This window comes from Echiichthys vipera, assembly GCF_963691815.1.
Source record: "Echiichthys vipera genome assembly, chromosome: 16".
NCBI classification, from domain to species: domain Eukaryota; kingdom Metazoa; phylum Chordata; class Actinopteri; order Perciformes; family Trachinidae; genus Echiichthys; species Echiichthys vipera.
In genome coordinates, this window is record NC_139841.1 from 15,080,849 (window position 1) to 15,105,285 (window position 24,437).

Here is a 24,437-nt window from a genome sequence, read left to right on the forward strand (position 1 = left end):
AATGTATAGTCTTAAAATTATAAGCACCACAGTCTCATCTTGTTACTGTTACAATGCTGAGGTGCATATACTTTATACCTATGCAACTTTATACTTTTACTATCCTCTTCTTGTCAATTAAGCGGGGAATACTGTGCCTTACTTAGTTACTCGGTACTTTGTTTATGAAAAGTTTTTTAAAAAACCTATGTGCATAACAAATATGATGTTGCAGCTTATAGTAAAATAAACACACATTAGTATATAGCCTGTCCACTTACAACATTTAAATGCTATAATGATAATTAAAGTATCAGTATTAATACTCCAATGAACATATGACATGGGCTACATGTAAGAATACAAACTTACCTTACTTTACTATAGTATACTATAATTTCATTAATTAACTTCCAGGCAACATACTGCATAGGTCACAGTGGTAATTGTAACAGGTTTTTTTTTTTTACATTTTAACTCAACAACTCACATACTACTTGAAATACACTTTACTAGACATCTCATGATATAAAACAATATATATTTTCACTTATTTGTAATTAAATGTATGTTTTTTTAACTAATAGGGAGAAAACTCTAATATTAAACGTAATGCAATAAGTGGGTGTTACAAATGCCCCCAACACACTGAAAAAAATAAGTCACATTTACCCACTGTATCTCAAATAAAAACACACCTCAAATTAAAGGAACTTTGCTTTTGTACTCATATATGATCTTCACACTTTCATATTGTTTTAACACATAAAACACACATTATTTAATACAAATCAAATGTATGTTTCTTGATGAGCTGCTAAAACACACTTTTATTTTGAATCACCAATTTTAAATGTAATTTCACGTTCATATTTAGGACAATATTCACTTTTTCATGTTTATTATTATGTTTATTGTTTTCTTTATGTTCAAACCAATAGATACATTTCATGTAAGTTTAAGGTGTAAGTAATTTAAATTATACACAGCAGAAAACAATACTCTTTATCTAAAAAGGTCACTTTCAAACCTCAAAATCATTTTCAAAAAACAAATGTTTTGTTGGGCCTTTTCCACGGCAGAATGAGAATCCTACTGAGCATGTGCAGAGTAAGTGCATGTTTCTGATTGGAGGAATCGAGTGTGTTACAATTGTCTTCCCTAACTTACTTTTTGATGACATTTTCATACATTGTTTTCACTTCAATGACTCATCATTTCACCACACTTTTTTCAGATAGTTTAATATTTACCATATCAATATACAGTATATATATCACATATATTTTCTTCATTCAGATAGATTAAATTGATGTCAAATTGACTGAGCCACTACTGAGATACACACATTCATCTATACACACACACACACACACACACACACACACACAAATTAAGAGGACGGACTGAAAAAATATTAGGGCTGTTTTTCATTTTCATTAAAAGAAACAATCTTCCTTGTTAGTTTTAAAATGTATCATTAAAAGAGATCTCCAAAGCAAAGAATAGCTTTCCAATCTAGAGCCAAGACCATTTGCTTTTTTATGGTTACACAATGTTTTTTTTAGATATATAACATTTGATTTAAATTTGCATCTGATTTCATGTCAAAATACAATTAATACATTTCAATTACCATAATGCAATTACCGTTATGCGTGCTTAGACATTATACATGCATGCACAATTGGACAAAACATAAATATCGTCTGGGATTTGCAGTGCTTTTCTCACTCTTACCGGGGCTGAATACACAACCAGAGCGTGCAACAGTACATACACAAATACAAATTTTAAGCAACTTGAAGCAGCAGTTGTCAAATATATTAAAACCCAACTGATGGAAACAGCAATACTTCTTATATAAAGCTTATTATTGAACATGACACTGCAAACAATTATCCAAACTCTTATTTTGACACAAATACGACATATATCATGTGCAGTTTCCATGCATTTTATCACCTTTTCTCTGTGATTCTTTGTTCTCCCTTACACTGCTTCATCTCTCCCTCTTGTTTGGTTATTTGTTCAGGTACTTTGCCACAGAGTGGTAGGCAATGAGGATCTCTGAGTCATTTGGGCAGGTGTAACGAAACTCATCTTGTTTGTAGGCATTATTCAGGTAACGCGTCAGACCTTTCAGCTCTTCAGGGATGGCAAAGTCACGGTACTCCTTACACACAACCTGGTGGAAGAGGGGTTTTAGACTTAAACTGTATTATATGCAAAAAGACAGCAGGAGAATTTATAGGGGACACATTATGCACATTTTCAGTTTCATGCTTGTATTTTGGGTTTCTACTAGAACATGTTTACATGCTTTAATGTTCAAAAAACACATTATTTTCTCATACTGTCTGTCTGAATATACCTGTATTCACCCTCAGTGTGAAACATGCCGTTTTAGCACCTGTCTACTGAAGTAGCATAGCACCTCGACCTGCTTAATAATAATAAAAAAATACATTGAAATCTAAATTATTTACAATACTGGACCTTCAATGTCCAAAAACACCTAATTTCTACTTTTAACTCCTCTTATTGAAAATCAAAATGAAGAATTTTTTTTCTACGGCTAAACTCTGCTCACCTTGACAATGTTGAGTTTAGGGAGCAAGTTACAGTCTGCCAGGGTGAGGGTGTCACCGTCCAGGTAGAGGCGTGACGACTCAGTGGTGTTCGGGTTCTGGTCCAGCTCGTGAGGGAGAGGCGTCTCAAGGTACATGTTCAGCTTCACCAGAGTTGACAGGAATTTCTTCTCTAGCACTGAAAGACAGAACGGTGTAACAGGCTTTTGTAATCCTTCAGGTCACAGTGTCCAAAAATGACTGTAAATTCCTTTTTGAAATATCCAACTAATGCCCTTACTGTCATTTAATCCATGATTGGGATTCTTTATGTATCCTGAAAATTTTCTGAAGATGTCTTCTCCGGCACCGTTGGCCTCTTTGTATCGGCAGCACAGTTTTGGATACCTGCCATTGTTGGAATGAAAATGTTGTGAGTGTGTTTCTGTGTAGATATTTCTTTCAAGAAGGGAGAAATATGGGCATATTCCACCGCTATAGTCTATTGTGTACTCACTGTGGTGGGGCTAACTTTTCCTCCAGAAATTCCTCAATCTTGTTCGTGTCTGTCTTGACCTCATCGTTGAAGAGGAGGAAGGGAGGCTGAGAGCCCGGGGCCAGAGCCTTCAGCATATCAGGTGCCCTGCAATAGAACAGCAAGGTTTAGATATCCAAAGGTGGTCAAATAATAAAAATACATATAACAAAAGGACATTTAGATAACTTTTACAGGTTCATTTCCTTTACAGTGTCTTCTAATTTAAATTAGATACATTTCTCAATTTGGATTTAACGAAGTCTTAATTGTTTTATTCTTAGTTTCTCACAACTATTTGTACTATTATGTTTTGAATTTTTTTTTTATAATTCGTTCTCATTATTGTTAGTCAACATTAGAGGGATAGTTCTGATTTTATGGAGTACTTATCCAAAGACAGAAGATGGCGGTCAGCACACCCCCAGTTTGGAGGAGTAGAAAAGAGTCCTGACACAGAAGCTGAGAAATGTGCTGCTATGGATTGGAGCAGTATTTAAATGTGTTTTAGCCAGCCCAAAAAAGGCCTGCCTTAAAGAAATCGATATCAGTTTCAGTGTACACGCTATTGAGAAATTTCCACAGCTTTACCTCACCGTCAAAAAAGCTGTGTTTAAGTTTACACGGAGGGAATCAAAACTGTTCTATGCTCTCATCAAAGCCACCAGACTCCACTGACAAAAACAGTAATTTTACCACACAGAACACGGGGGTGCTGATCTACCGCTGCCTCTGTAATTGAGCTATTTTGTTTTTGTTGTGTGAATTAGGTTTTTGAAGGGTTAGGAACTAGCAAAATGAACAAACTGATTGAGACAGTTTTTACACCATCAACGCCTGTGAAACTCCCGTCAACATCAAGCTTCTTTGCCATTTCTTTCCAAGTACAGCTGAAGAGTGGCAGAAAAGGGGAGGAGAGGGGATGAAACGACTGCTGAGGACCGAACTTAGATTATGCACACGCTCTACCCACGGAGATGTCGCCCCAGAAACTCCTGTAAACTTAAAGAGGGACTGACAAACAGTTAGGTAAAGCGGTGAAAATATTCCAAATACAGCGTATACTTAAACTGAGATTGATTTTTTTTGTGTGTGCCTTTTTTAGATATCTCATGCCACTTAAAAAAAATCAGAATCATTCCTTTAAAGTGAGGTGACGATGGACAGAGGGTTTGCTCTCAATGGCTCATTTTTGTGGGGTTTTCAAGTTCCCCCGTGTTTGTCGGTGTTCTCAAGGTTTCAAGTTTCCTCCTGAACTCTAAATCTCCCATTGAAAATGAATACCACATATGCATTTGTCTGTCTACAGCCTATATGTTATTATTTTACCCTTATCGTACCGTTATCGTACCCTTTCACCCATGTGTGCTGGCACAACCGTAGTCCCTCTGCAACCCTGTCTGAACTCTGGAGGGATTATTCATTTTTTATTATTACTCAATCACTCCTTTTGCTTTTTTTGACTCTTGCACTGCTGTAAAAAGTAAGTTTCCCTGGTCCCTTGTCTTATGTAATCTTTTCTCATCTTATTTTATCTTAACTTGTCCAACCTCTGTCAGTGTCAAAAACAAGACCATTAACTTTGTGGTAAAGGAAAAAAAAAAGATGTGTTCTCACCTCTGCATGTCCACAGTGGTGAGGGTGAAGTTGACTCCTTTCAACCAAAGAATCATGAAAAGTCTCTGACAGAAAGGGCAGTTCCCAACACTCTCAGCGTCAATACTGGCCTGACAGACAAACAGACATTACGTTATGAGCATGTGCACCTCTCACGGCTTGCAAGCAGGGATGTTAAAACAATAAAAGTATGTTTTGGTTAGTGCGTTCTGGCATCAGTGCTGTAATGTCTCTGACCAAATCCTGAATACTCGTACAGATATTCTTGTCGAGCCGGCTTTGCTCTGACAGTTTATATACCATCTGCTGAGGAATTTCATATGCAGAGTTGAGGCTGCTTTACACCCAGACATTGAGTAACCCAACATTTAGTTTCTCTGCTATATCTTTCATATTCCACATCAGCCCTATATCATTGAGTCACAAGTGTGAGTGGAAGCATATTTGAAAGGGCAGGACACAGGTTTCCAAACTGGACAGGCTTCTTTTTAGTTTCTACTGCTCACTGCAACTTTTCACACTGGTACTGTCCCTAACAAAAGATAGATCTAAGAGAGATAAGGCATGCTTTGACAGCATGTTTGAAAGTCCCCTGAAAGCCCCAGACAAAGCTAAACAATAAAAAGCAGGAACTTTGATAAAAGGAAATGAAAGGAAAGGAATTTTTTCATGTGTTTTTTTTTTGTTGTTGTTTTTGTCAGCTTTTCTAAGATTTATGGTGTGCTAAGATCAAATAAAATACTACGGATTCAATTATACATTACTTTAAATGACTGCAAACTAATAACAACAAATGTATAAATATAAACATATGATAATAACTATTAGATACTGTTTTATCTACGTCTTAAGTTTTTAAACAGTGGTGGAAGAAGTATTCAGATCCTTAAGTGAAAAGTACTCATACCACACTGTTAAAATATTCCACTACAAGCAAAATCCTGCATTCAAAACCATACTGAAGTAAAAGTATGAAAAGAACATAAAAGTATTTATTAAAATGTTCCCTGTTAGTGGTTTTACTATAATATATAATGTTTTTGGATTAATATTACTGCAACTACAGAAAGACATGTCATCCACCAGTTGATTACAAACATTCAGATTCAAATCACCAAATTTGGAGATAAATGTTTTTTACTGGAAAGGAAGGTAGTGAAAAATTATAGTCAGAAGCGTAGCTAAAGCTGTCACACAAATGTAGTGGCGTAACAAGTCCATTTCCCTGTGAGATGTAGTGGAGTAGAAGTGTAATGTAGCATAAAATGGAAACATTATTATCTAGAATTTGTATTTAAACAGTAGCTGAAAAGATTCACGTAGCTATATTCCGCCACTGTGGAAACTAAGCAGTTAAAAAAAAAAACACATTTAATGTAGGTCATACCTTAACGAAGAGTTCAATCTTCGGGGCCTCGGCCATCTTTCTCGCTCTCTCTTTCTTCCTTTTGGATCCACAAAATGGTCTGTTTCACTTACTGTGAATGCAAAAACAAGTCAGACATTTTTTTTTTAAATCTGTGACTGTGAAGTCCACATTCTTACATAAGCATGATTTTGCAATTTAATTATTTCACGCACACACGTCACCCTTTCACTGTTTTGATGAACCTGCAAGTAAAATGTGTTACTGAAGCCTATACTCACTTGATGCAAGAACACTGCTTTTTCGTCGCTCCACCTGTAGTGATTTTTTTATTCCAGTGTTTCACCTCTCCTCCTCTTCCCTCTCTTCTCTTCTGTGTGCCTGTTGCTGTTTTTTGTTCGTCTCTCACCACACCTGTCATGCTCTGAGAAGCGGCCCACACCCCCTCCGGTCTTTCTAGTCCGACCAGCAAATCTGGCTCTCTCCTCTCAGCCCTTCCAGCATATTCTCTGAAATCTGCATCTCTAAATGTCTCAGTCTGTACATTTTGGTCTTCGTCTATCTCTGTTGGTCCCTGTTTGCCCTCTGTCACTTTCTCTCTGCTAAAATACTGTAAGTCAATGCATTATTAGTGGGTTGCCATACCACAAGCTGGTAACATGCTTTTCTCTAAAAAGACAAGAATAAAGCCATAGAATTTGCACTGTAGAGTTGATTTGATTAATGATTCAAACTAAATATAACATCCTCATTTTCAGGGTCATACTTGTAGTTGGGTTTTCAATTTCTTTGAACATGCTTACCAGCTTTAATGTTTAAAAAACACATTATATTCTTATACTGCCTGTCTGAATATACCCTCACTCTGTCAGAAACACTAGTCCCCCTCCAGAAAACTCCCAGTCTGCTCTGATTTGTCAGCGTTTCTGGGTCTTCTGCCTCTGTGTCTCTGCACCGTCATTGCAGCCAGGGAGAGACTGTAACGGCACTGTAGCAGCACTTTCTACAGAAGTCCTGATGGCGCGTTTAAAGACACAGTTTCTGAATATGGGCTGTGTGCATTGAGCATTTTAATATTTTTACAGTTTTTATACAGCACCGCCACCTGATTTCTAATCAACAACAACATGGAAATCTCTACTTTTACAATATGGGACCTTTAAACACTTTCATAGATCAAAAGTGGCATATCTTATCAAGTCAAAAAGGTATTGAGAATTGGTAAAATTGTCACACCGAGGACACATTTGGAAGTTTGTGGATTTTCTCTCTCTCTCTCTCTCTCTCTCTCTCTCTCTCTCTCTCTCTCTCTCTCTCTCTCTCTCTCTCTCTCTCTCTCTCTCTCTCTCTCTCTCTCTCTCTCTCTGTCTCTCTCTCTCTCTCTCTGAGTTATCAATAGTGTTTCTGTAGTTTGGAGTCCTGCGTGTTCCCTGTCATGCTCTCAGTTTGATGTGTTTGTTTTGCATTCATCCTGCAGCCAACTTTCAGTTGTTGATCAGCATTCATGACAGGCAGAACATGCTCTCATGTAGCAGGTATTCACAGAGGTTTCACTGAGGTTTATGTTATTGGAGAGAGGAGGCAGCAAGTTGACATAACCGACGTTGTAAGTTGAGAGGAGTGAGATAGAGATCCTGAAACAGTACAGATTGCTGGACATATGCGTTAAACAGTTCAGATTCCAGATTTTTTGTATGACTTATCCATATAGTTAGTGTATTACCTACAGTAGATGACAGTAGGTTAAGCTGCTGTCAACAATAGTACATTGCTTAGCTTCCATGTCAGTCCTCCTGCCTGCTTCTCCAAACTGAGGGCGGGCTGACCGACATCTACTGTAGGTAATACACTGACGGTGGATAAGTACCTCATACAATCCCTCTTTAAAAAATCCAAACTATCCCTTTAAGTCACACCAGACAGTGTCATTATATTGGCAGCGACGCACAAGAGAGGAAATCATGAGTGTGATTGACAGTCACCTATGACTCTGTGCTGTGGAATCCACAAACTGGAGTCATTAACAAGGTTAATTAAAGTAATGTACTATTTATTAAATAGTATTGTTACGTTAGATATCTGACAGGTATTCTCATTTGATCCCTGGTAACGCTGAAAGGAACAAAACAAAAAGTCCTGGGCTGTTGTTGTCGTTGTTGCTGTTTCTAAGCCAGCCAGATCATTTCAAATGTGTCCCGTCCTATTTATTGTGTATTAAGTGTGACGAACTGAAAGGCATTTGTTGTTTGTCTTTATCTCACTTTACTATTGTTTGAGCCAAATACCCAAAAATGCAGACTCTTAATAATGAGTGTATGGTAAAATGATAATTGTGTCATGTTTGAGCAGCTTAAAGAACACCAGATATGTTTTTTATGCATAAACACCACAGGGTGAGAAGTGAAATGTAAAGTAACAGGCATAACAAGGCGGTGCAAAAACTGAATAAGCAATAGAAAAGATTTTTTTTTTTTTACCACAGAAACAAAAGGCATGAAAACAATGTTTCAAAGGGGATGAGCTACATCAGAGGTTCCCAACCTTTTTGACGTATGACTCTTTAAAGCAAAGCTATGTTTATTTGTGACCCTTTGGATTTGTCACAGGTTGCATACCTCTGAGAGTGATGTTCCCTCCACAGATATTAAAATAGTTTTTAGAGGCATTTAGGGCTCAACTATACTGCAATATTAAAAAAAAAAAAAGTAAAAGTAAACTCCCCCGAAAAATAAGCTCCGTAGCAGAAAATATGTATTATCCAGCCCCCAAATGAGGAAGCACTGGGATTAATTGTTACCTTTTCCTTAGTAATACAAAAACTATGTTGACCTAAATTTGCTGTTGACGGAAATACCAAATGTATAACCACATGCAGATGAAAGTGACAGAGCAAGAAAGTTCCTATGGGAACTTTAATAGTCTGGCATGGAATGAATGCCACACCATTGTTCGATGAGATGCAGGTGTGAAGGTGTGTGGGACAATCAGGTGATGGGGAAAGTAGGGAAAGTCCACCATCTGGTGGACGGTTGGAAAATGGTAATGGTAAGGGCCCTGGGAAATGTGGCTGAAGAGGAAGACTGGAGTGACATACAGTGTGTATTGGAGGGAGAAGGAGAGGGCTAGGTGCCCAAGATGGTCAATGTATACATAGTAAAATGATTGTATACATTTATAAATATATTGTATATACAAACTGAAACAGAATAATATCAGAGTAAAATTAGTAAGAAGCGTAAAGTTAGTTATTAAGTGCATCAATTAAAGTGCAGAGTTTGGTACAAAATATATATAATGAATAAACTTAGAGAGAAGTGCGCCTAGGTCTATGTTGAAAAACTAAACTCATAATAATAATAATGCATGATCTGCATTGTCGTGTACTTATTCTGTTACTTATATTGTTGCATGATATTCCTTAAAATTTGCAATTCATGTCATATATATTGCATGAAGTTGGAGCTTTGGCGCCTTCTAGGGGTCCTGGGCACTCACTGTGTTGGTAGAACAGCCTTACCAACAACAAAGTACAAACATAAATTCAATGTGAATGAATGCGCTGTCAGTCTTATTCTGCAGCACATTGCCCTGGTATGTTAGTATACTATCATAAATGTGACCATACCTGTAAACCTGACAGGGTTTTGATCGCAAATGCTGTATCAAACTGGTGCATTTAGTCCTGTCTCTATACTATTAAGGTATTAGTCCAGCTGTAAAGACAGATGTAAACTACAATTAAATTATCACTGCATGATTTTTAGTTATAATACAGTAGAATAAACATATACAGTCCCTATTACAACTCAGAAAGAACAATGTTGAAGACGGATGATGTATTTTTAAAATCATTAATAAAAGACTGGTGATTGTTATAAAAAATGTTTTTTTAAGACATCAATATAATATATTCTAATAATTATTTTGTGTAGAAATACACGACATAAGATAAATACCTCATGACAAGTCATTTACGACCTGGAACATAACCCTTTATTTTGAAAAATGTTTTGACAGTATTTTACTGATGATGCATCTTCTTTATCATTTCATAACATTAAAGGCTGAATATGGAGATAAGGAGAACACCGGCATATAGTGTCTCAAGATCGTAGTCACAACAACAAAAAATAATAACAGCACTCGGGTTGCCAGGTTCGTTGCTAAGTGTGTGTCGCGATCAGCCTGCGCCATGTCAAGTGATGAATCATACAGGGTAACGACTTATTTCAACTAATCAATTAATTTAACGTTAACCAGTCTTCAGCTGGAAGTCTTTCTTTGAGTGGTGTGTAATCTATTAGCTAGCTCTCAACTCAAAATGATTCCTTGTTTCTGTAGCCTAACAACAGACAGACCTGGCAACCTGCAATGCGGGCTGTTGTTGGCTGGCACAATGTAAACAGAATGTGACAGAAAGTCATTGTCAAACCCGTCAAAGTTTTTAAAGAAAATATAAATTCAGACTAAATATATATTTTTTTATGGAAAAGCAATACTTTCATTCTGTAACCCTCAAAAAACACCCTGTGGGTGTATTCTTTTAAAACAAATATAGTTTTTAATAAAGATTCTACACATTCAACCTTTAAATAGGTTGATGGTGTTGGCACCTGCTATATTGATTAGAAGGCACATATAGTCCTTCTTTGTACTTTACAGTGTTTGTAGCATTTTGCTGCTCAGTCTGCATAGAATTTTTTAGATTTGTGGTTTGAGATGATGTTTCAGGGCAAAGTGACCCTACCCGTCAGTTGGGACACCTTGTTCTGGGCAAAAAAATAAATAAAAAATATAAAATAAAAAATGTGTTTAATTGGGAAATAAAATGCAGTCTAAATTTGAAACCCTATATTTACAGTGCCACACATCTTTGGAAAAATATACATATCTCTAAAATGATATATATTTTCATTAATTACTGAGATATTGAATTTGGCCTTTTTTTGTTCTAATAATGAAATGAATTTCCCAGCTATCTAGCTAGCTGTCTGCTGTAGCTGATAACTAAGACATTAAGGGTAAATGCATATATCAGCTATGATGATATTACAATCTTTCCCATCTTTGCCCCCTAGAAGGCAGCAGTTCCCCTAAAACTAAGGGGATTTTGAACTGAATTAATTAATAAAATTATTTGTCTTGTTTTGTTGATTAACAACTATAAACTATACTGTCCCTAATGTCCAAGGGAGGGCAGATCTCCTATAATAGCTATCAGACAGCTTACATTGGAATCAAATGATAGGCCAGAAAATAAGCTTTCAACAATTTGCATTTTGTGTATTGCAAAACGTCCCTGCTGTAGATTTTTATTCTGTGAGGGACAGTCAGAAGGTCTCCACTTTGAGGTGAAGAAAAGGGTGTGCTCAGTGTGAACATGGTGAAGGGAAAAGGCCTAGTTGCTATTTAACTTCAACTTCGCACATCCTCCACCCTTAGACTGAACCGTTTTAAAAACTTGCTTACATCAATCAAAATTTTAAACAATAATGCTTCTTGAGGCTCTATGGGTTGTGCAATAATGTCACAGTGTTTTGTTCATGTAATGTGCAATATATGTGGCCTGTGGCCCTCACTGATTTGCACTTTTGTGTGGATTGTTGTTTTTATTTTTCTCTATTTATTGACTTCTGTTTTGTTTGTTAGTGGAGCTAGAGTCCAAGAAAAGTTTTCTCAAGGGGACAATAAAGTACAATTGAATAATTTAATAACTTGCTATAAAATGCACTGTCCCTCTGACCCAGCTGACCCACTCTTCCCTACAAGACATGAACCACACATGCATACAGTCATTAGAAAAAGAAACATAAGGCCATCTTCCCATTCAGTGCCTTTGCTACAATTTGATTATTACCCTGCACTTCATTTCTCTTTCCGGTAATTTATTTGTATCAAGGAAAAATAATGAACTCCCTTCTCCTCCCAAACTTTTTCACAAACACCACACATCTAGTACTGACTTGAAAAACTTGATTTGTGTGATCACTAAATATTGCATTACTACATTTTGGTAATCTTCTTTTACCATCCTCAACACAGCTACACTGATGACTCACTGGTGTACACTGCTCACCCTTGTGTAATCCTCGTCTTTACTCTGCTCAACACTTCCTCTTTTCCCATCGGTGCACACATGCAGCAAACACCTTCTGATATGATCGCCTGTTCTTGCCAGAGAGAGCGGATATATAGAGAAGAATAGCATCACATATGCTGGAAAGCAGGGGTTGAAGAGGATGTGAAGGGACCGACGCGGGTGGGAGCATGTACGATGCTGAGCTCCAATCATATTGAACAATCCTTCAGAGAACCACACCTCAGCTTCCTTAAAAGGGGCTGCATTTTTGTTTTTTAAGCACTTCACGCTCACCATCGAGTTCCTTAACCAGCAGCAACCAAAAAATGGTATCAGTGGTGACTGAGGACGGAGGACGGGCTGCTCATCTTGTGATGGAAGGTTAGTGGAGGAAGCTTGGGGTTAAAACACTGGTCAGTGTGGTCTGACTTCTGTTATTTGTTGTTTTCACATATTCTGTGGTATACTCTGTATGGCGAGACGTACACAGTCATCAACTGTATGCTGATAGTTTAGTGTCCTTGAATAAATACATGCAGGGTTCAATGTAAATTGGTGTACCCTTTGTACCTTCTAACACTCTACAACAGTCGGTGAGGAGAACAGTGCCACTGCCAACATGAATCTTTCACCACATCCTGTTCACAGTTTTTCTTGAACTCTCAACTACAGAGGCTCACTTCCAAATGAATGATTGTAACATGTGGAGGCCCTCGTGTCTTCATCTCTCAACTCTGCTGGAAAATGTTCTTATGCTATTGTACTAAGACAGTGTGTATAGCTGTGTCCGTACCCTAATTTGTTCCAGAAACAAACATTTTCTCATTATCTGATAATCACCAACAAACTATGTCCTTTTAAGTAACATTTTAAGTCTTAACTCTGAGCAGTTTTATTATATCAGATGATTGAGGTCCCTTTTTACATTTTCTAGTTCTCGATGTGGTTTGAACTGTGGTGCCTCTGTGGTTCTGTGTTGGTTATTTTAGCTTTATGCTTATCTTGTATTCAGATAGTGCAAGGCAGGACAGCAGCAGGTTGTATTAACTAACCGAGAGCCCACATATGCAAAAACAGTAGCTTGCATTCTGAAGAAGAGTTTAGTCGGAGTCGGAAGAGCTGTTCAGCCTTGATGCTTGTTTTCATCAATTATTTTTGGGGGTCTTTTTTGTCTTTATTATAGCAGAGCTGAAGATAGACAGAAAACATAGAGGGGGCGACATGTAGTGAAGGTTAGAGTCAAACCACGGCCATTGCAGTGAGGATTGCCACCATACTCTACGGGGGAATTGTTGGGTCTATGTAAATCATAAATAAGTCATAGAGTGTGGTCTATACCTAGTCTGTAAAGTGTCCTGAGATAACTTTTGTTATGATTTGGCACTATAAATAAAATTGAATTGAAGTGATTTACAACCTCAGAACATGGGGCACCCACTCTAACTACTGAGCCACCGGGGGCCCCGGCCTTGACGCTTGTTGCCTTAATTTCCAATGCAGAGCAAATTTGAATGAGCGCAGTAACAGCAGCAGCATAATTTACAATGTAGTTTTTTTAAAAGGAAATAAATCTTAATGGTTCTTTGATTGTAGACATCAAAGTCTCTCAACACAGACAACACTGGTTCCAATAGGAAGATCCAATAGGAAGTTTGAGGTCCCATCCTGGTGTAAGTCCACAGCGAAACAGCACCTTTGTGTTTCTTACATCCTGTGAGTCTTTATTAGTTTCTTATTTGCACACTTTTCAGTTAAAGTTTTATTCCTCTGTGTCTTACGCAAAGATCCCTATAGACCCTATAGTTTCAATTCTGTAATATCCGGTTTTAGTTAGGATGTTCTCTACACACACATACTGTACAGCAGTAAGGCTGGACATTTAAATATATCCTTTTTGTACGATTGAATGATTGAATTATAATTTCATAAAGTTTTTCATATAAAGGTTTTTAATTTTATAAAAACATTTCATTATTTTTTCATCCCTCCTTAGACATTACAGGAAAGATTTACCCAGTAACAGCAGGAAATGTTTCTAAAGAAGATGTGACTCATCTCCAGCTATGGCTACAGCAGTGATGACTTCCTATTTTTTTTTCTCCTTTTTGTCCATATAGAAAAAGGAAACTTATAGCAATTTTCTCTTTAGTCATTGTTGAGCAGAAAATGGTCTCTGACTTGAGTGGACTCTCTCTGGGAATCACAGACTGCTGAGTTGGAGTATCTGATGATGAGGCCTCATTATGTTCACCATTGCTGTTGGTCAATTACACACAGATTTAATGTCCACCGACACTACACCAAAATCTACATGGCTTGTACAAAAAGTTGTTTTCATCCTTCAGTAACTTTTACTTCACATTCTCTTGGCTGCCACACCCTGCTGCCAAGCCTTTGAGATGGTGTCACTTATTTTTCCTGTTTACGTATGTCAGTGCAGGGTCATGCTCCCCAGCTGCTTTGTTACTTTCTGTGAGCCTCTCATAGTCACCTCAAGTAGATTTTGAATGAAAACTTGAGCACGGAATAAAATGAAATGTTGTCCCTGAATACATAGGACTACTTTCCATGTATTCGTTCAGCCTATTTGTTTGTCCAGGGATGACTATTTCTTGTTTTCATCCCAAAGCTTAGAGGAATAGTGAATAATGCTCGTTTTTAAGGTAGATCTAATTCAAAGTATCTTGTATAATTTGATTGCTCCTACTGTTCAATTTTGTGAATGTTTTCACAGGATTTACCCTCCTGGGTGGTGTTTATGATTTCACAATGTGATGTAAACCATAAATAGATAATGTTTGGGTGGATTATGGACAGAAATGAACCTTTCATTTTTGGTATTGTAAAGATGGGCTAAATTCTAAATTGGTATGGGTTTCCATTCATACCTGTGCAAAATAAAAATCAATGAGCACAATTTTGGGGGCACTCCATGCCTTTGGTCGGCAGATTGATAAAAAAAAAAACAACAACAACAACAACTGCTGCTGCTTCATTGCATTTTTATAATTTTATATTTTTATGTGGAAATCATTGGAAACTAATCAATGAATGCAACAATAAAAAGTACATCCAAATTTCTAAAACATGGCTTTATAGTTGGAAAAAATGGTAGTAGTGATGTTAATAGGCCTATGTGATTTGCAATAAATGGACTTACATCTGCAAAAAATCCCTGACATGGTCATTTAAAGTGTAATTTCGGCACTTAAATACAGCAAATAAGCCATCGAGACACTTTTTTCTGTGTATGAACTATTAACCGAGACATCCGGGAGAGTCGTTAACAGCCAAACGTGGCTAACACTTATTAGCTCGGGGCAGTACGGTTAAGGCATTAAAACAGCTTTTTTAATCACTAATATTGCTCTTGTTGCTACTTTAAATTTCTTAATTCCTTTTGTGACAGGGGTGTGGTAACACTATGAAGACTGTACTGAGCTCAATGAAGAAGGGCCTCCTCCTCGCCTTGCTCTGTGTTTTACCGCTGAGTCTTCTACATGGATGGCAGAGAGGATTCCGGGGTCTGGCAGCGATAAATCTCTCCACCTTCACTAACTGCAACAGCAATAGAAATGTCACCATCCTGCTGTGGTACTGGCCCTTTGGCAGGTCATTCAGCCTGAGGGGTGATGTGTGCTGGGATCGCTACCGCATCCCCCGCTGTACACTGGTGGACCAGCGCTCCTTGCTACCCTCAGCTGATGTGGTGGTGTTTCACAATAGGGAGCTGGTAATGGGTCGCCAAAAGCTGCCCCTTGACCTTCCACGGCCGCAGGGCCAGAGGTGGGCCTGGATGTCCCTGGAGGCCCCTGTCCACAATGGAAATTTGCGGCAGTATGCAAATATCTTCAACATGACCATTACCTACAGGAGGGATGCTGATATCACTGTACCCTACGGTGAGCTGCAACCACAAGAGGCTGAAGGACATCCACTTGAAGACGTCCCTCTGAATAAGAGTTCTCTGGTCTGTTGGGTGATCAGCAACTACAGAAGCCACCACAAGAGAAGCAAAGTATTTAAAGAGCTCAAAGCCACAGTTCCTGTGAAGGTTTACGGTCGCTGGTCAAAGACACCCCTCTCTTCTAGAGCCCTCTTGCCTACAATCTCTAATTGCTATTTCTATTTGGCTTTTGAAAATTCAGTGGCTAAAGATTATGTCACAGAGAAGCTTTGGAGGAATGCTTACCAAGGCGGTGCGGTGCCTGTAGTCCTGGGACCGCCATTAGGTGACTATAAAGCTGTGGCTCCACCTAATTCTTTCATCCATGTTGATGACTTTGCATCAGTTAAAGACTTAGGAAAACATCTACAACAGCTTGCAGAGGATAAGAAACGGTACAGTGAATATTTTACCTGGAGACATGAGTGGAAGGTGATATTGTACACAGACTGGAGGGAGAGACTGTGTAAGATCTGCTCAGAGTATAACAGTTTACCTCAGGACAAAGTTTACTCCGACCTAGAGGCCTGGGTTAATGCTAATAACCCTTGAGCTCAGGTAGCTGTGGTTAATGTACCATATTTTTGACAAATAGGCCTTTGCATCTTTGAAATTTAGGAAACCTTGTTTAAAAATGTACATATATGCAATCATATCAAGAACAATGACCAAGGGCATTAAATCACTCGTACTGATATCCATAGCACTTTATACTAAACACCTGACCTCTATCAGATTAAAGACTAGTTTGACATTTTGTAAAATGGGCTTTTTTTTACTGCAAGCTAGTTGAGAAGATTGATACCACTCTTATGTTTGCACAACAAATACAAAACTAAAACCAGCAGCTGGCTAATTAAGCTTAGTAGGGGGAAGGGGGGGGGGGGGGGGGCAGCTAACCTGGCTCTGTTCAAAGCTATGAAATACAACATTAAATGCTGTTGGGTGCACCACTGCTCCTGGAGAGCTACTGTCCTGCATGCTTTTAGGTAGCTCCCTGCTCTAACACACCTGACTCTAATGATTTTCAAACCTGTGATGAGCTTCAGCTGCTTGTTAACAGGCACTTCATTAGAATCAGGTGTGCTGCAGCAGGGAGAAACCTTAAACATGCAGGACAGTGGCCCTCCAGGAGCAGGATTGGGCACCCCTGAATTAGGGAATGGTATCTAGCTTCTTATCTAGCTCTTGAAAAAGTGCATATACCATCTTTGCTATTCTTTTAAATTCAACTCAACATAGCATATAGTCCAGTACACTTTAAGGGCACTGATATAAACACAGGCCCATGCTGTGCCATGACTCTAACCCTTACAGGTGCTCTACTTGGAATACTGAAAAAGGTTGGGCTGGGATTGCCTCGACATGGCTCCCACACCAGTATCTGAAACATTTATCCACAGCCACATACACTAACATGCACCAATGGCTATCACAATAAACAACAGAGGAACTCTTACTACATTCACACAGAGAGAGAGGGACTCATTCTCTCCTCAGGCCCCCTTTACACCACTGTATCTTGATATAGAAAATATTTGTTTGCTGCTACATTAATGTTCTGAATATTTAGTCGGTGCTTTTTAACACAAACAAGCACACAGGTGACTGTTAGACACTTCTTTCTCAAGTAGTTTTAATAAAGTACATACATTGGACTAGAGTAATCTTTGGTGTGTCTAACACATTTACCACACATTTAAATGTAGGCAAAGAACTGAATCTGCATTTAATTTAATGTTAAATGATTTCCTAAGTATTAATAAAATTGACCAATAACAGTAAATTCTGTTTAAATGTCCTCTTGTTTCAAGGGCGTGGGAAATTGAGACAAACTCTGCTACAAGTGCATCATCAGAATGTCCTATAAATTTGAGCATGTTTATATTTTCAGATGCTGTACAATTGAAGAGGCAGCCACCATGTTGAATTATTGGATATCAAAAGCCTATTTTTACCATTTGATATGTAATATTACACTTTAACTGTATGGTTTTGAAGATGTCCCATACCTTTATATAATTTGGTTAGTTAAATTGCTCATGTCTGTCTTCTATTGCAAATAAAAATGATGGTTTACTTAAATGATCACTGCCTCTCATTGACGCCTCAAATCACAAATAGTCATGTTGCAAAATGTGTCACCTGTTGGAATTGGACTTGCAAGCCTAACTTGCAAATATCACATTAATAGTGTTTAAGGATTTCCAGTTCCTTTAAGGACCCTGCTTATACTGTGTACTGTAAATAAAAGGTGTTGGACTAGAAGGCTCATTAATAAACCGCAACTGCACAACAAGAGTGGGATATGAGCACACGTTTTACTAGAGAAAAAAAAAAGCACAGACACACAGAGGGAGATGCCATTACTCCACTATTATATATCAAATATTTGCTTGCTGCTGTTAATGTGCTCCTTTAAGGTTAAGGGTGTTTTGATTGAAGACATCTCAGTTTAGCTAACATTTCAATAAATTAGAATTTAATCAAGTTACATCTGTTGAGAAAAATTACTGGTTAGAGTTCAGTTACGATTGCACAAACAAACATCGGGACATATTTGTAAAGTTATGCATGAGCTTCCATTACGTTACCATTGCTACTGAAATATCTGATTTTGAAGGATTGTTTTACCAACAACTCTTGTTCGGATGTTTAGAAGCAGTTGTATTGAGGTACATGGTCAGGGCGTTACCTACAGTAGATAGTGGTCGACAAACCCCCAGTTTGGAGAAGCGGGCAAGAGGACAGGCACAGAAGCTAAGAAATGTACTGCTGAGGAAGGGGCCAGCAGCTAAACATATTCCATCTAAACAAAATCTATAAAATCAGTTCAAGTTTTAGTTGTATTTAAAATATTTTAAAAGCTTTACATTGACATCAGACCGTTCTGTTTAAGTTTTACAAGTGTTTGGAGGTAAAATGACTCGTCTTTGGAGTCTGGTTGCTTTGACAAGAGCATAGTCAGTAACCCATTCAAACTTAAGACAGGGCTATTCAGCAAGGAAAAAGCAGTGAAAATACACATGAACTGATTTTTTGGTTAATATACATTAAGCTGTGTGGCCCCATCCGCAGCAGTTTATTGTATAGCTTCCTTGCTTGTCTTTCGGCCTGCTTCTCCAAGCCGTCAGCGTACCTACTGTAGGTTAATGGGTACCTCATACAACCCCATTTCAAAAATACCTGAACAATGCTGTTCAATTTTAGTCTTGATAAGCGAGGTACAGTCAAGAGGAGCAATTCAATGACATTTAATGCCTTCATGTCCTAAAATTACATTAAAATTCAGCCAAGTAAAAGAATTAATTGTCTTAAACAAAACCAGACAGGAAATACTCCAATGAGCTCCAAACTTGACTTTTAGTATTGAGTGTTATTCAGTAAAAAAAAGTAAAAAAAACTTTAACAATATAAAAATGGCAGTATTGAAATACAAAGACAGAAAAGTCAGATCAAAGCCTCACTTCCATTTACCCAAGACATTGTGGAAATATTGATAGTGTGCAATTGGCAGATAAGCAGCTAAGACACTTGTGAATAACAAATCATTTAATTACATTTCCACACCCCCATCCCCCGATTGATACTAAGAATACTGGCTAAGACGTCGATGATAATCAACCATATGGCCAAAATTTAGATTTGGTATACAAAACAGAATTTTTTTTTAAAAAGATCATATTCAACATTACAAAAGCAACTCTGTGCAAAACGATGTAAAAATAAGGGAGAATTTGCATTTTCAATTTCATTAACAGGCAGTTCAGACAAATACTGTAGCTGCTCTATTCAGACGGGACACAGTATTGCACAAACTTTGACCAAATACACCACACTGCGATTTCATTCATTTGGTCTTTCACTCATCTGCACCAAATAAAAGCCTGCTCAGGACATGGCAAATGTGAAAAGAATACCCTGGTTCTTTAAACTTGCTCGCATTTACAACCAGACCACATACTGCTGCACCAATTATCACTTTGGCTTGGTTCAAAACATGCAACAATTAAAGCCTATGGAATAACTTACTATGCATCATCCAAGAATACGAAAAAAGGACAGAAAGGCACGTTCAGTTTAAATTTCCCTCTTAGTTTGAAGGCACAGCAGTTGTTTGGAGTTGCAGGCCTTGGTAAGAAGACGTTGCCCGTGGCAGTTCATTAAGTTTTGCCATCAACACAGGAACAAGAAACCACTTTGATCCATCCGTCTGAAGACAAGCCTCCACATGAATGTTTTTTTCCACTACATGATCAGTCGATCTGTTTACTGGAGGCTAGAGGCTCATCTTCAGCTTGAGTAGATGTTTGACAGAGACGCTTGGAAAGGCAATCTGTGGTTCTGGTCTGGACTACCTGAGCGTGTTTATCCAGTTAGGTGACCAACCAGTCCGGGGTGCATGGCTTGTTTGAGGACATCGGGCCGATGAAGCTGGGACATGTAGAGTGTGGGAGGAGGGGCACCATGGTAGCTGGAAGCAGGGTAGCCCTGACTGGGAACAGGGGAGACGGCCATGTTCAGTGGGGAAGGACTCTGCTCATAGTACTGGCCGTCGCACTCCTCGTCTAGCGGCAAGGCCAGGCGCTTTCCTTTCTGTCTTCGGTTGCAGAACCAAACCCGTACGACCTGCCAGGAACAGCGTTTCTCTTTTTAAAGATGTGACCAACAAGACGCACCTAAAAAAGGCAATGGCATCACTTTTAGAGTTTCTACTTACATCTCTCTCCAGACCCAGGTCATCTGAGATGTGTGTAATCTCCTGAGTGTTGGGCTTGGGACATTTGACAAAGTAAGACTCCAGAGCAGTGCGCACGGCTCCCTCCAGACTGGTCCTCCTCTTCCTCTTTCTGGTGTCAACAAATACTCGTTCAATCTTGTACATCTGAGGGGTCAGAGACATGGTATCAAGGGCCCGTGTGTTGTTTAATACAACGTTATTTGTGAAGATGTCCCATATGAAAGCCAAGGTTCAATTAGGTTTCTTGAGATCACTAAACAGCTTAATTTTGGCCACTAGGTGGCATGTTACAATTCACAGAAGTAGAGGGCCTTGATTCAGGTTTACTCAGCAGGACGTTGGTCAGGCCTGAAAGCCAAAGACCCCATGAAGCTTTGAGATCAGCTTTAGTCTTGTAAACTAGTCGACAGATGTCTAGAGTAGCAGACTTACGTCCTGGGGATTGTCCGATGTCTCTGCCTCATTCAGCCATCTCTGGAGAAGGGGCTTCAGCTTGCACATGTTCTTAAAGCTCAGCTGTAGAGCCTCAAAGCGACAAATGGTGGTCTGGCTGAACATCTTACCTGCATGCAAACAAAAAGGGTATATCACAGACTAAGAATCACTGACTTGCATGACCAAAGTACAGCCTGAGAGTCATGTATGCCCAAGTGCCAAATCTGCATCAGGAATTTGTTCTATACCCTTGAATTTAAGCAAATCGCTTTCCAAACCTGGACACAAACTTGATCAGTCACTTCCTTTAAATGCGCATTAGTTCCTAATTAAGTTCTCATCTACATACTAAAACTACAAATCCAGAAAATGTGATCATGTAGACAACCACAATGTGCTCATAAAATAGCTTCCAGATTGTTCATGATGACTGGGGACTCAACTGTGACAGTTACTCAGAATAACATTTCCCAATGCTGACTATTATTCAAATTATCTGAGCATAACACCTCTTGAACTACAAAAGAAGGGTTAGATCAAAGATCAAAACAATATCTCTATGGAAACCTGACTTACCATAAAGGTTGCCCAGGGCAAGACCAACATCGGCTTGAGTGAAACCCAAGGTAATGCGCTTGTGTTTCAGCTCCTTAGCGAACTGCTCCAGCTCTTCTGTGGAAAGATTCTCCTAAACAGGTAAAATAAATGAAACATTAAGAGATGGAAAACATTGGAACATTTTGTGGTATTTCAGTAGCTCTAACGCCTAAGGGAGCACCCATAAAAGAAGCATTGGTAGAAGAAAACTGGACTGTCTAGATATAATTTGAACCCTGGTTCAATGACGGTTCTTACCTCCTCAGAGTCGCTGCAGCCGCCGCTGGAGGACCCGCTGCTCCGCGTGGAAGAGGCCGGGTTCTGCGCCTGGGGCCCGGTGGCAGCCTGAGTCGTATTCACGCTGAAAAACGAGTTCCCTTGCAGCCCAATGCTCGGGGGTGAAGGGGACATAGACGGGGACGATGCAGAAGACGTTGAGGGATTTTGAGTATTGTTACCGGGTGGTGTGATGTGGGTGATCCCCGGCCAGAAGGACGGGTTCCAGGCCGGAGAGTAGAAAACTCCATGGGACATGGCGGCGGATGTCGGGTACTGTTGGATCTTTATCTCCGTTGAGTAGTCCTCGCCTGTGTCCTTCTCAGTCTTTATTTCGGGCAGTTTGATTTGCTCCCGAGTCTCGGCTAAAGGGGGGCTCAGGTTTGTAGGCTGGGTAGCTGCCGTTACGCCGGGTACCTGACCGGTGTACTCGGGTGCAGCGAAGGGATACCAGTGCTTAGGTTGTCCAAAGTCTCCAGCCTGCAGGTCGGATCCCCGGTAGTCGCTGGTGACGGGTGGAAAATGGAAAAAGGTCTGCGCGGATGCCGGTGTGATGCCACTGTAAGCGGTTTTGTTGTAGAGGAGGCTCGGGTCATGCAAAACGCCGTGAGGAAGCTGGAACGACGCAGCGCTGCCCAAACTCTCATGGCCCAAGACCTGGGTGCCTGGGTTGGTCCGGCTGAAGTCATACGGCCGAATTTGGTACTCCGGACTCTGCGATCTTTCAGACATCTTTCCGAAGGAAGGAAAAAAGCCGCCGTGGAAACTTAAAAACAAGCGCGTCCCAAAAAAAAGTGAAAAATTTAAAAGTTAGCGTTTCTAAACTTGCTCATCCGTTTCACGTTTACGCGCACACCGAAAAAGAGGACAGACGGAGAAGCTCTCCAGGAAAGTCCGTTTGGGAGAACAATTGTTTAAGAAATGTAAGCCTGAGCAGTCGCCGTTTTGGTGCAACATAAACACCAATACGCCTCCAGCCTACTCCATTAAGTAAGGTCTTCCACCCTAGCAGCACTCACCTCACCTTCAAGCTCAAATGCTACTCTGCTGCCCTGGCTCCTCAGGTTTTCCTCATCACTGCTGCGGGCGTCGGAGGTCGCCTTATCTCTTCACCCATTGGCTGGCGCAGACAATTGCGCACAGCTGATGGTGAATTTGTGAATGACCTTGATTCTTCCCAAAGTAGTGGGCGTGTTTTCACACAAACTTTTGAGCCATTCTTTCCTGCAGAGCTACAATGTTTTCTTTGCTTTCTAAGTAAGTTTTTAAAACTCCTCTATGTGGAACCACCGCACTGGAAAATATTAATAATTCAACAGTTTAAGTCACCTTTAAAAAAGCATATTTACCTTGCTAAGTAGGGTCACCACTCCACTCCTGTAAATACATATTGTAACGCTGTAACTTGCTCACCTCATACATGAATTATAATGCTCGGTTTGTTTAAGTTATTTCCCCTTTAAGGAGATGGCTTTGATATTAAAATCCCAGTCATTCAGACCTCATTTTAATCCCTAACATTTCAACTACATGAAATAAATTGACACTGTAATCCCGAACGACTGTGATAAAACCAAATCAACTTAATGCATTGGACCACATTTATTTATGAAAGGGCCAAGCTAATGTATGCTTTTAAGAATGTTTTAAAACCCATAGGCAACACATAAACACAGGACAGAAAGAAGGAATGTGTAATGGCTACTTGAGATGACTTGTGTGTGTTTAGAAAGCATGAGATATGCAGGGGGCAATTTACACCCATGAAAGTGTTTTTTTTTTGTTTTTTTAAATAATTAGTCGCATACATTATACACTACACATGACTACTTAAGCTTAGTTTTTTAACTTTTTTTTATGATTTAAGCAACTTAATAATCTGGTATGTTTCCATTTGTTTGTCAGTTAAATCGCCTTGTATTGGAAACATTTGTTATTTGTACTTTAAACGTGGATTTCTTTACTTTACGCCATATAAAGCAGATTTTTGCACTTTATTTCCAAAAAATACTGATTTATAAAGATGAATAATTTTGTACAGTGGCTCGATATCTGAAGTTGCAGGCAAAATTATATAAATTATGTTTTATCTTAAGACATTTGATACTGGGAAATGTTGGCTACTTCTACAGAATGTCTTGCCAAACTAGAGATGCAAGACAACTCGTAAAACCACCAACAGCATTCAGGTGAACTTCTCCCATTCAGCCTTGATCGGTGGTCGTTCAAAAGGCTGGATGGCCCGAGCACCGGTGCAGATGCGCACCCCCAGCGAGAGTCGTTGGCCGCAGATTGC

General features: G+C 39.1%; 3 protein-coding genes across 3 annotated transcripts; 1 reads left to right on the forward strand and 2 right to left on the reverse strand.

The window, feature by feature from the left end:
* Positions 1–879: 879 nt before the first annotated feature.
* clic3 (chloride intracellular channel 3) lies at positions 880–6,470 on the reverse strand. The gene is made up of 7 exons (XM_083929673.1): positions 6,349–6,470; positions 6,089–6,179; positions 4,702–4,811; positions 3,067–3,192; positions 2,851–2,957; positions 2,573–2,748; positions 880–2,167 (listed from the first exon to the last, which is right to left on the reverse strand). Exons 2-7 carry the CDS (start codon positions 6,122–6,124, stop codon positions 2,003–2,005), a joined length of 720 nt encoding a protein of 239 aa, XP_083785799.1. The 5' UTR covers positions 6,125–6,179; positions 6,349–6,470; the 3' UTR covers positions 880–2,002.
* A 9,100-nt stretch (positions 6,471–15,570) lies between these two features.
* Positions 15,571–16,891, forward strand: fut7 (fucosyltransferase 7 (alpha (1,3) fucosyltransferase); the record flags this gene model as incomplete). The annotated part of the gene is made up of 1 exon (XM_083930127.1): positions 15,571–16,891. The coding sequence occupies one exon, from the start codon at positions 15,571–15,573 to the stop codon at positions 16,642–16,644; it is 1,074 nt and encodes a 357-aa protein (XP_083786253.1). The 3' UTR covers positions 16,645–16,891.
* Positions 16,892–20,460: 3,569 nt separating this feature from the next.
* Positions 20,461–22,873, reverse strand: pou5f3 (POU domain, class 5, transcription factor 3; the record flags this gene model as incomplete). Its single annotated transcript, XM_083930402.1, has 5 exons — positions 20,461–20,721; positions 20,813–20,977; positions 21,266–21,396; positions 21,845–21,956; positions 22,124–22,873. 5 exons carry the CDS (start codon positions 22,871–22,873, stop codon positions 20,461–20,463), a joined length of 1,419 nt encoding a protein of 472 aa, XP_083786528.1.
* Between the last annotated feature and the right edge of the window lie 1,564 nt (positions 22,874–24,437).